This window comes from Convolutriloba macropyga, chromosome 10 (assembly GCF_964194025.1).
Source record: "Convolutriloba macropyga chromosome 10, txConMacr16.3, whole genome shotgun sequence".
In the NCBI taxonomy this organism is placed as follows: domain Eukaryota; kingdom Metazoa; phylum Xenacoelomorpha; order Acoela; family Convolutidae; genus Convolutriloba; species Convolutriloba macropyga.
The window spans coordinates 49264928-49277249 of NC_134477.1; the positions used below are offsets into that span (position 1 = coordinate 49264928).

Here is a 12322-nt window from a genome sequence, read left to right on the forward strand (position 1 = left end):
TTTCAAAAATTAGAAACTACATGCGATGTTTCGAAAGCAAATTTAAAAATTTGAGGAATGCGTGAAAATTTAAAGCCTTTTTCATTTATCTTTCTGTTAAATTCTCTCCAGTTTAAACTTTGTCATTGGTTAAAGAATTGCTCTTGGCTGGATATATTTGAAACTGATCTTTTGCAACTTTAAGATTGGTTTTTTTTTAAAAAAAATGATATGCTGCAAACAAAGAACTAACTAAAAAAGTGTAGAGCGCCAAACTATTTTTCTGCTTCATTTCAACGTTAAAATCGAATGCTTATAAGTCAACCTACTGGCGTTGGATGTAGATGTGATGAATATTGTGGTTACATGATAGTGATTTGATAGTTGTGGCTTTGGCGTTGGTGAAGTTTGTTGTTGTAGTGGCCGTGTTTGTGGCCGTACTGATAGTGACTGATATCAACCCAAAAAGCACATCATAAAATTTAGTACGTAGAAATATTGACAAAAAAGCATACTAAAAATCTGAAAAAAGAGGGGGACCTAATTTAGAGAGGCATGGATATTAAGTGATTGAGAGCAAAAATTTTAAAGGGTTTTTTCTGAAAGATATAAATTTGTTCCGGCAAATGTCCCTTACTTCGAAACTGAGGGTTTTGCAAAATTAAATATCAGTTTGATAAAAAAAATAACACTCAACTTGCTGGGTATTTCCCGTTTTCTAATTTCAAAAATGAACTAATCTTTGTTCGAATTTCCTTGAAATCAACGTTATCTCATTGTTTTTATTTCATTGTGAGCTGTAAATTAAAGAAAAAAATCTGTCAGAATGCAATTTTTTATATCTGTTACCGACATATTTTACGTCAACGCACCAATTAAGCAATAATGTAGGTTTTAAAGTTTTTATCAAAACTTTGGCTGAGCATTTGTTTTTTGCTATTTTCGAATCTTTAGTTGGTTTTTGAACCTTAACGTTACAAACTATAGTGTCCACGAGTCACTCATTCAGTTTTGATCAAAACTACGAACAACAGTTTCTAACAGTCAGATTTTACTTCAATTTAATTTTTGTTTCCAATGTAACAAAAAATATTTTTTTAAAGTAAAAATCTTTAATTTCAAATGAGCAGAAGTTTTTTTTTGCTTGTGAAAAACAACTGTGTTTTTCTAAAAACCACTCTACGAATGATTTGTTGTAGAACCGCAGAGAGGAAAACAACTGGTTCAATTAATGCTCAAGTGTTTCTTTTTTCCATCTTTGCATTTTATGAAAAGAAAATAAAACAAGTTGGGAGTTATTTTGTTGACAAAAGGTTGCTTTTTTCGTTATTTAGACACAAAATTTGCTTCATATGTTGAGTCACCTTTTGAAGACATGCAGAAAGTTTATCATTCGGACATTCAGAAAATGGTATTCGACTTGTTAGATCAGCATAAGATGTAAGTAGAGAAGAAACTAGTGAAATTCAATTTGAAATTGAAGTTGTTTATTTTTAATCAAAAACCAACCCTGGTTTTCTGTTTTTTGGGGAATAAATAAATGAAATGAGGTATATTTGTGGATGTAGACAAAATCCAATAATTGAGTTAACGCTGAATTATGGAAGCAGATTGAAGGTATTTTTTGCCTGCTTCCTGCCGCCCTTCCTTCAAAAAAATTTTGCAAGTTCTCGCGAAAATCTTCTATTAAGAAGTATAATCTTTCAAATTTCTTTCAAAAAAGTTTAATATTTCAAGATTCTATCGAAAAAGTTTTTATTTGCAGGCTGGTAACAAGATCTCACACAAAACAAACACAAAACTAAAGCCATGAAATATGAGTATTTAGGCACAAAAATACAGACCTATATTCATTTCAAAAATTAGAAATTACGTGCGATGTTTCGAAAGCAAATTTAAAAATTTGAGGAATGCGTGAAAATTTAAAGCTTTTTTCATTTTTCTTTCTGTTAAATTCTCTCCAGTTCAAGCTTTGTCATTGGCCAAGCTCGATCTAGATAGTTAAAAAGTTATACGTAATGTTGTAGTAAACAGTTGAAGAAGTTGAATTCCCTTTTTACACGATAAAGAATTGCTCTTGGTTGGATATATTTTGAAACTGATCTTTTGCAACTTTAAGTTTGTTTTTTTAAAAAAAAATGATATGCTGCAAACAAAGAACTAACTAAAAAAGTGTAGAGCGCCAAACTGTTTTTCTGCTTCATTTCAACGTTAAAATCTAATGCTTTTAAGTCAACCTACTGGCGTTGGATGTAGATGTGATGAATATTGTGGTTAGATGATAGTGATTTGATAGTTGTGGCTTTGGCGTTGGTGGAGTTTGTTGTTGTAGGGGACGTCTTTTTGGCCGTCCTGATAGTGACTGGTATCAGCCCAAAAAGCACACCATAAAATTTAGTACGTGGAATTATTGACAAAAAAAGCATACTAAAAAATCTGCAAAAGAGGGGGGCTCAATTTAGAGAGGCATGGATATTAAGTGATTGAGAGCAAAAATTTTAAAGGTTTTTTTCTGAAAGATTGAAATTTGTTCCGGCAAATGTCTCTTACTTCGAAACTGAGGGTTTTGCAAAATTAAATGTCACTGTTTGATAAAAATAATAACACTCAACTTGCTGGGTATTTCCCGTTTTCTAATTTCAAAATTGAACTATTCTTTGCTAGAATTTCCTTGAAATCAACGTCTTCTGACTATGATTATTTCATTGCGAGCTGAAAATTAGAGAAAAAAATTCCGCCATTTTTTTCTTTTCTGACATCAAGATATTTTATGTCAACGCACCTGCTTCCTGTCGCCCTTTCTTCTTCAAAAACACTTTGCAAGTTCTCGTGAAAATCTTCTATTAAGTAGTATAATTTTTCAAATTTCTTTCAAAAAAGTTTAATATAGGAAAATTCTATCTAAAAAGTTTATTCTTGCAGGATTGTAACAAAATCTTGAAAGCAAACCTAATTCCGGAAGATCATGTAAGATTTTTGTTTGTTTTCGACTCGGCCAACCGATTTCAAGAAAAGGTTAAAAAAACTATGACTATGATCAGAGAAAAGTCGTCTCGCCCTTCAATGAACAGTTTTTTTCACAATGGAATAGTGTTGAAAAGTAATCTGAGACATTGCATCAGACTGCAAGATCTTTGTTCAAAAGTTGTCAAAATGTGAAAAATAACCAATCATAATACATGGTAATCAGAACATGGTTGATGTCAATCAGCATATAACAAAAAATTTGTTTTCTGTAAATTTTCATCAATGTTGAAAAAATTTAATTAAATTTTCTTTCTCACTCAAAATGTAAAATGAAATAAATCAACCGAGGAATATCTAGATCTAAGTCCAAGTTTAAAAACAACTTGTTTTTGTCAGACAAAACAAACACAAAACTAAAGCCATGAAATATGAGTATTTAGGCACAAAAATACAGACCTATATTCATCTCAAAAATTAGAAAATCCGTGCGGTGTTTCGAAAACAAATTTAAAATTTTGAGCAATGCGTGAAAATTTAAAGCTTTTTTCATTTATCTTTTTGTTAAATTTTCTCTAGTTCAAGCTTTGCCATTGGCCAAGCTAGATCCAGATAGTTAAAAAGTTATACGTAATGTTGTAGTAAACAGTTGAAGAAAATGAATGCCCTTTTTTACACGTTAAAGAATTGCTTTTGGCTGGATATAATTTGAAACTGATCTTTTGCAACAATAAGTTCGTTGTTTTAAAAAAATGATATGCTGCAAACAAAGAACTAACTAAAAAAGTGTAGAGCGTCAAACTATTTTTTTGCCTCATTTCAACGTTAAAATCTAATGCTTTTAAGTCAACCTACTGGCGTTGGATGTCGATGTGATGAATATTGTGATTACATGATAGTGATTTGATAGTTGTGACTTTGGCGTTGGTGGAGTTTGTTGTTGTAGGGGCCGTGTTTGTGGCCGTCCTGATAGTGACTGGTATCAGCCCAAAAAGCACACCATGAAATTTAGTACGTGGAATTATTGACAAAAAAGCATACTAAAAAATCTGCAAAAGAGGGGGGCTCAATTTAGAGAGGCATGGATATTAAGTGATTGAGAGCAAAAATTTTAAAGGTTTTTTTCTGAAAGATATAAATTTGTTCCGGCAAATGTCTCTTACTTCGAAACTGAGGGTTTTGCAAAATTAAATGTCACTGTTTGATAAAAATAATAACACTCAACTTGCTGGGTATTTCCCGTTTTCTAATTTCAAAATTGAACTATTCTTTGCTCGAATTTCCTCGAAATCAACGTCTTCTGACTATGATTGTTTCATTGTGAGCTGAAAATTAGAGAAAAAATTTCTGTCATTTTTTTCATTTCTAACATCAAGATATTTTATGTCAACGCACCTGCTTCCTGTCGCTTTTTCTTCTTCAAAAAAACCTTGCAATTTCTCGCGAAAATCGTCTATTAAGCAGTATAATCTTTCAAATTTCTTTCAAAAAAGGTTAAATATAGGAATATTCTATCAAAAAAGTTTACTCTTGCAGGATTGTAACAAAATCTTGCAAGAAAACCTAATTCGGAAACATCATGTCAGATTTCTGTTTGTTTTCGACTCGGGCCACCAATTTCGTGAAAAGGTTAAAAAAAACTATGACTATGACCAGAGAAAAGTCGTCTCGTCCTTCAATGAACAGTTTTTTTCACAATGGAATAGTATTGAAAAGTAATTTGAGATATTGCATCAGACAGGAAGATCTTTGTTCGAAAGTTGTCAATTTGTTAAAAATAACCAATCATAATACATGGTAATCAGAACATGGTTGAGTTCAATCAGCATATGACAAGGAAATTGTTTTCTGTAACTTTTCATCATTGTTGAATAGGTTTAAATAAATTTGTTATTCGACGTAAAATGTAAAATGAAATAATTCAGCCGAGGAATATCTAAATCTAAGTCCAAGAATACAAAATCTTGTTTTTTTGTCACACAAAACAAGAACAAAATTGAAGACACGAATTATGGATCCTTGGGCACAAAAATGCAGACATATTCATTTCAAAAATTTGAAAACCAGTGCGGTGTTTCGAGAGAAAATTAAAATTTTGAGGAATAAGTGAAAATTCAAAGCATTTTTCATTTATCTTTTTGTTAAATTTTTATTAGATCAAGCTTGCTCATTGGTCAAGCTGGATCTAGATAGTTCAAAAGTTAGAATTATTGTTGTAGTGAACAGTTGAAGAAGTTAAATGCCGTTTTTTCACACGTTAGAGAAGAACTGCTTTTGGCTGGATATATTTTAAACCTGGTCTTCTGCGGCATTAATTCTCATTTTTGCTGCGAACAAAGAACTGATTAAAAAAGTGTAGAGTGCCAAGCTGTTTTTCTGCTTTCAGTTCAACGTTAAAATCTGATCCTCTAAAATAGATGATAGTGATTTGATAGTTGTGTCTTTGGCGTTGGTGGAATTTGTTGTTGTAGTGGCCGTGTTTGTGGCCGTCCTGATAGTGACTAGTATCAGCCCAAAAAGCACACCTTGAAAATTATTATGTGGAGATATTGACAAAAAAGCATGCTAAAAAATTTGCAAAAGAGGGGGACTTAAATTAGAGAGGCATGGATATTATGCGATTGAGAGCAAAAAATTTAAAGAGTTGTTTCTGAAAGATTTGAATTTGTTCCGGCAAATGTCCCTTACTTCGAAACTGAGGGTTTTGCAGAATTAAATATCAGTTTGACAAAAAAAATAACACTCAACTTGCTGGATATTTCCCGTTTTCTAACTTCAAAATTGAATTATTCTCTGTTCGAATTTCCTTGAAATCAACGTCTTCTGACTATGATTATTTCATTGTGAGCTGACAATTATAGAAAAAAATTCTGTCTTTTTTTTCATTTCTGACATCAAGATATTTTATGTCAACGCACCAATTAAGCAATAATGCAGGTTTAAAAATTTTAATCAAAACTTTGGCTGAGCATTCTTTTGTACAACTTTTAGAATCTTTAACAGTTAGTTTCTGAATCTTAACGTAACAAATTTTAGTGCCGACGAGTCAGACATTCAGTTTTGGTCAAAACTATGAATAACAGTTTCAACATTCAGATTTTACTTCAATTTAATTTTTGTTTTCAATGTAAGAAAAAACTTTTTCTTAAAATCAAAATCTTTAATTTCAAGTGAGCAGAAGTTTCTTTTGCTTGTGAAAAACAACTGTGTTCTGCTAAAAACCACTCTACGAATGATTTGTTGTAGAACAGCAGAGAGGACAAAAACAGGTTGAATTACTGCTCAAGTGTTTCTTTTTTTCCATAATTGCATTTTACGAAATGAAAAAAAGGGAGTTATTTTGTTGACAAAAGGTTGTTTTTGTCTTTTTTTAGAAAAAAAATTTGCTTCTTAAGTTGAGTCACCTTTTGAAGACATGCGAAAAAGTTTATCATTCGGACATTCAGAAGATGGAATTCGACTTGTTAGATCAGCATAAGAAGTAAGTAGAGAAGAAACTAGTAAAATTCAACTTGCAATCGAAGTTGTTTATTTTTAATTAAAAACCAACCATGGTTTTCTGTTTTTTGGTGACCAAATAAATGAAAAGTGGTACATACGCGGATGTAGACAAAAGCCAATAAAATTTAGTTAACGCTGAGTTATGGAAGCAGATTAAAGGTTTTTTTTAGCCTGCTTCGTGCCGCCCTTTCTTCTTCCAAAAGAACTTGGCAATTTCTCGCGAAAATCTTCTATTAAAAAGTATAATCTTTCAAATCTCTTTCAAAAAAGTTTAATATTGCAAGATTCTGTCAAAAAAGTTTACTTTTGCGGGATTGTAGCAAGATCTTGCAAGAGAACTTAATTCGGAAAGATCTTCTAGGATCTTTTGTTTCTTTTCGGCAGCCAATTTAAAGAAAAGGTAAAAAAGCTATGATCAGAAGAAAGTTATCAAATTTTTTTGTAACTTTCACCTTTGAGCATAGACCTAGGTATGAAAAATGATCTGCTCAAAAATTTCTCCAGTCAAACAAATCGAACAAAAATTTTCAAGATGTGATCCGGTGTTTTAAAACCGTTACCGCCCTAGTCGGTTCAAGATGTTCACCTTGCAAGAAGAAAAGTATTTGTAAGGATTTTCTTGCAAGATTAACATCCTCTTGCAAGATATCGCCAGACTAACAACAGATTTTGCATTTCTTGCCCCCTAAACCTACCCTAAACAAAAATGCGCCTGAAAAGCCGCAGAAGTCATTTCCTATCCCAGTTTTGTAACAAAAAGCACCAGAGTATAAAGTAAACAAACAGTTATTAAAATTAGTTTTCTGATAACCAATTTTAAAATACGTTATCAACTGTAACGTACAAATGAAATATTTGTTCAGACCGGATATAAAATATTTTGAGGTAATAAAGAGTCAAACCCCGATTTTTTAAAAATTTCAGCTGCGTTTTGGCCTCAGTTAGAAGCCGTTCTCTTATAAAAAGTTTTCGAAAAAGAATGGCTAACAAAAACGACCATTAACTATTTTCATTATGAAAGATAAAACTTGTGTTTTTGTACCATAATCAATACCTGCATGTCTCAAGTGATATTCATGGTAATACATTTCCAATCTCTGCTTTGAAAGCATGCTGAGCTCTAAATTGAGTCATACTTGACTTCTTTAGGACCAATACGTGTATACCGACCACACCTCAAACTGATTTCCTCAATTTTTAGTTTCGCATTAGATTTTCCAAAGGGGGCGTAGCGTGCGTAACTTGTCTCAAAGTGGCAGTTTTTTTCTTTGCATCGTTGCATACATAAGAGGTTTCTAGAAAATTTTGAACGGACAGCGCGCATTTCAAATAGTTTTTCGGAACAGCTACTATTTATCACATCATCACTGCAATTGAAAAAGTTAGTACAAAAAATGTTGCCTTCGTTATTCAAAACCGTGATTAAGATTATCGTGTTTGCGTCCTTCAAGTGGTTTGCTTAACTCAACTTGCTATTTAAAAACTTTTCTCTGTATTTGAACACCGTTTTTAATTCAACTTGACCGGAGTCAGTGAAACGACCTATTTCAAGTGGAAAAAACTTTGTTAACTATATTAAAGACCAAGCTGCAACCCCCTGGAGGCCTTATAATCACGTTTCTAGCGCTTACTAAACTAGTCACAACAGATGTATGCAATAAAAAAGCAATTATTGAATCGTTTTTCTGGAAATCAGTATTTTGATGCGTTATCACTGGTAATGTACATATGAAACTTTCTGTCCAACAACTACTAATACTAGTACTACTACTACTGCTACACTCGTTTTAAGGGGTCTTCCTGGCACGACTAACTAATGATTAATTAGGCAAGATCTTCGATGCTAATCTTGCAAGATCTTGCAAGACGATGTTAATCGTGCAGTAATATTGCAAGATCTTTCAAGATCTTGCAATATTTAGATACTTTTGCAAGATCTTGCAAGATTAACATCTTTTGGCAAGAATCTTGCAAGATCTTGCAAGGTTAACATCCTGTATCGACTAGGGCAGAAAAGACCAAAGTCTGTAGGATTGCATGCTTAGAGGTGTTTTTAACCTTTCGCGATCCCGCTAATCAAAAACCATTATGTGGGAAATATTATCCTTTGTCTTTAAGATACTCTGAAAACTTGTTCACAATAAAAATACGAGGATAAAATTGTTCAAAACTGGTTGATGTTCACTCTTAATCTATGAACATAGCCGAATGACTTGTCCGTATCATCCAACTCCAACACGAGCTTTAAAGTTTTGAACTGTTTTGTTTTTCATGTTGTTTATACAAAATTAGCTGTCTAGTATTATTATATGGTTGGAAAATATGGGTGGGAAATATTTTTTTATTTCTCGACTAAACTCACCAACGGCCTTCTCGGATTGTTTTAGGTCACTTCTAACAAATGAATTGGTATAGTTGTAGCCAAAATTGGAAATTTTCATAAATTGCCCTGAGTAGTTGCATTTTGATTTGAAAATTTGAAATTTATGATGCAAAAGGGCAGTTTAATCATGTTCCTGCACAATTTTGTTGTCTCGCTCTTTATATAATTTCAAGTCATCAAATATGCTTAAATTGATCACGTATGCCAAAAGGGCTGCAAAACTGTATTAACTTCATTGTACAACTGATATTTCATACGCTATCACAGCCGGGATATAAACATACATACACACTAATCACAAACCAACACAAATGAAATTAACGAACAATAAGGTTCAATGAATTGGGTTTGATTATTAATTTTCACGGAAGCAGATGGTCAACAGAGTCTTTTGAAATCTATGTTTCTTCATTACTTCATGACTATAATTTGATATGGGTAAAATTAGAACATAGGTATTCATTTTTTAAAGAAGAGAATGACACTATTACAAACACAATCAGGATAATTTCAGTCCCAGTAGTTTATATAAAGTGCCTGGAACAAGTGAAAGAAGAAGATGATCAATTCAAAGAGAGCAAAAATACTCCATCCAAGCCACAGGCTGATGTTCCCTCCGAAATCACTAAGAAGATCCAAGAACTCATATGAGGCTGTTTCCTTCAAACTACGAAATCTGAGAGAATTGTAAAACACTTCCAATCTCACGAAGTTTTCACGAACGTCCTCTTTGATCAATCTGTCAAAATCTTTTGTGCTATTTGCAAATTTCCGGGCAAACGCGACAAGACGTCCTGACTTCTGTTTGAAGAGTTTTGACACAAAGTAAGGTCCATACTCAATTGATGGCCAGTGCGACCTTGAAACGGAGTAGAGAAATTCTCTAGAAGAACATGGAGGTAAGCAAAATGGACACCTAATTTTCATGTTAGTGAAGTCATCGTAAACTTGTTTCCGACACATTCTGGCTTCTTTATCTGTGTGCGAACACAAAACAAACTGCCCATTTTTCATTTTTCCGAGCAATGTTCTGTTAGAGCTAAAGTTGAAATCGTAAGAATCAATACAACCACACTTCTCGAGGAGGTTATTTAAGATGCAAAGCTGTACACACTTTTCCGTAGTGTAATCTTTCAACTTAAATTCGTCACTCAGCACTAAATCTGTCGTCCAATTCATGTTACAAGAACTATATTTTGAGCCCAGGCGATTAACATGTTGAAGTTTTAAGGAAAGAAAAGTTGCTTCACCAACAGAAACGGAAATGCTTTGAGTTTCCATAATTGGTTGACTTTTTGGGTCGTGTATGGAAACACGGGCTCCAGTGTTTTGCGCCAACAAGCCTAGATATTCTTCCGAATCAACAAAAAGCGTTAATTTCAGTCCAAACTTTTTCCCAGTACGACTTGTATTGTGAACAGAGGCATGCCTTCATTTCAAATATTCAAACGTAAGTTCTTGAAGAAGATGTAATACAATTAATTACCTGAATTGTATTCAAAAAAAGGTTGATTTGACGTCTCTACAAAAACCATAAAACCTTTTAGTGACATTTTGATTTCGAATCCCGTACTTAACGCCATGCCAATATCAGTCCTGGGCAAGTCTAATTCCAAGTCTAGATATCAGTACTGATTCACAGCTATCATCATAACACATTTAAGACTTGTCAGACATGGCCAAGACTTGGCAAGTCTTAATCCAAGTGCGAAAAAAAGTAGGTGCGGGGATCGAACCCACGATATTCATCTCCCGAGATGTTTGTCCTTCTTAATGCTCCACCGTGACTATTGAAGCGTTGTGTTTTGCGCCGTTGTAATACACTTGAAAGAAGCAAATTGTGAGCGAAAACGCGAGCAATTTTTATTACTTGGGGGACTTGCATTTACAATTGCCCACTACTGATTTACACTTGGAGTTCGGTACGGGATTGCTAAAACACCATGAAACTTTGAACGAAAATTCTTTCATTATAGGGTAAAGGATTTGAACAGCAAATATTTTAAATGGGCCCACAATCTTAAGGACAGCTTTTTGCACAATGAATTCATTTTTTCTTCACAGCTTTGGTGAATCATTTTCTTCAAGACTAAATGGAACTCTAGGAATATAGCTCAGAGTCTTCAAGATTTCCTGGAATCTTTTGTTTGTCTTGTTTACGTGCAGACAAACTGATAAGGTGTCAGAAGAAAAAGAAAATTAACAGAGAAACTGTTGGATATGCGAGAAACTGCAGTAAAAAATACACATGAGGAAAACTGCTAACAACTGCTAATAAATTTAGTATAGAGCGATAAAAAAATACATTCTTTGACAATGAGCAAAGTATTAGCTCGTTCAACATTTTGCCAGTAAACGTCAAAAACGTTGCTTCTCCTGCATTATAATTTTGTTTTTAAAAAAAGTCGAGGATTCTTTTTTGAGCCATTCGAATACACTCATAGATGGAATCAACAATCACAGATCATAAACTGGTTAATTAATGGTAAAATAATTGTAAATTCTTTTTTTTCTCCGTACAGTTTTGAACAAAAATTTGCAATGCTTGTAAAAGTTTTAACAATTTTTAACAGCAGACAGTTTTGATAATCAAAATTTATATGATAACCAAAAAATACTGCTTTCAAAAATGATTGCTCTAATGCGTGTAAAATTTTACAGCCGATTCAAACAACATTTTAGTTAATAGCTTCATCTTTTTATTTAATTTGGAGCTTCAATTAGGAACTTTTAGGTTAACAGTTTTGAAAAATTATTTAAAAAATAAACTTCCGTCGGATTAGTGGCTCCCATGAAAGGCGAGAGATCAACGAGTATGCAAGATTAAAGTGCGAAGAGAATTAGTGGGAGAAAACTTAATTCTCCGCAAAAACAGACTCATGCAAAGGGCGTTCTTCAACCCATGACTAAGGTCGACTTTCAAACTTTACTCACGCTATTGTTCAGCAGCAAAGTTTGGATTGAGGTAAAAGGGAGTACCCGAAGTTTGTGTTGAGCTAAAACAAGATGAAATCTTTTCATGATCAATTTGATTTCAGCATAGCCTTCTCCTACCAATTTGTTTTTAGAACTGGTGTTTTAGAAGCCGAGGCAACTGTGTCTCCAGATCCACTTTTGTCGAAAATCAGAGTAGGTCTATGCGGGTTAGTAATCTAGAATACCTGTATATTAAGGGAATTATAACGGAGATAGCATTAATACATTTTTTCATGTAAAACCTTACGTGGCATTTAGATTCTTGTGTTTGATGCCTATTTTGTCAACGTTTCGTTTGCTTCACGTTTTTTCAGTTGTTTCACTAGTGATGATAGGCTAGGCTTATTGTTAAACATTTTGAATTGCATAGAAATTCTTGTTTAGTAATTTTATTGACTATTGGTTGGGTTTGTCAAAACCCTGATTGAGATGCTTTAAAACTTTCACGTCAAAAAATTTTTTGATTGAACATGATGCCCTTTGGCCTGTAAAGCACGAAATTATTTTTCTGTACTTCAG

General features: G+C 33.1%; 1 protein-coding gene across 1 annotated transcript in view; it reads right to left on the reverse strand.

The window, feature by feature from the left end:
* The window catches only part of LOC142348058 (uncharacterized), a 45189-nt gene that overhangs the window by 14417 nt on the left and 18450 nt on the right, over nt 1–12322 (reverse strand). Inside the window, exon 4 of the mRNA XM_075399225.1 lies at nt 10078–10256. Coding sequence (XP_075255340.1) covers nt 10078–10256 — 179 coding nt within the window. The remainder of the gene's footprint in view (nt 1–10077; nt 10257–12322) is intronic.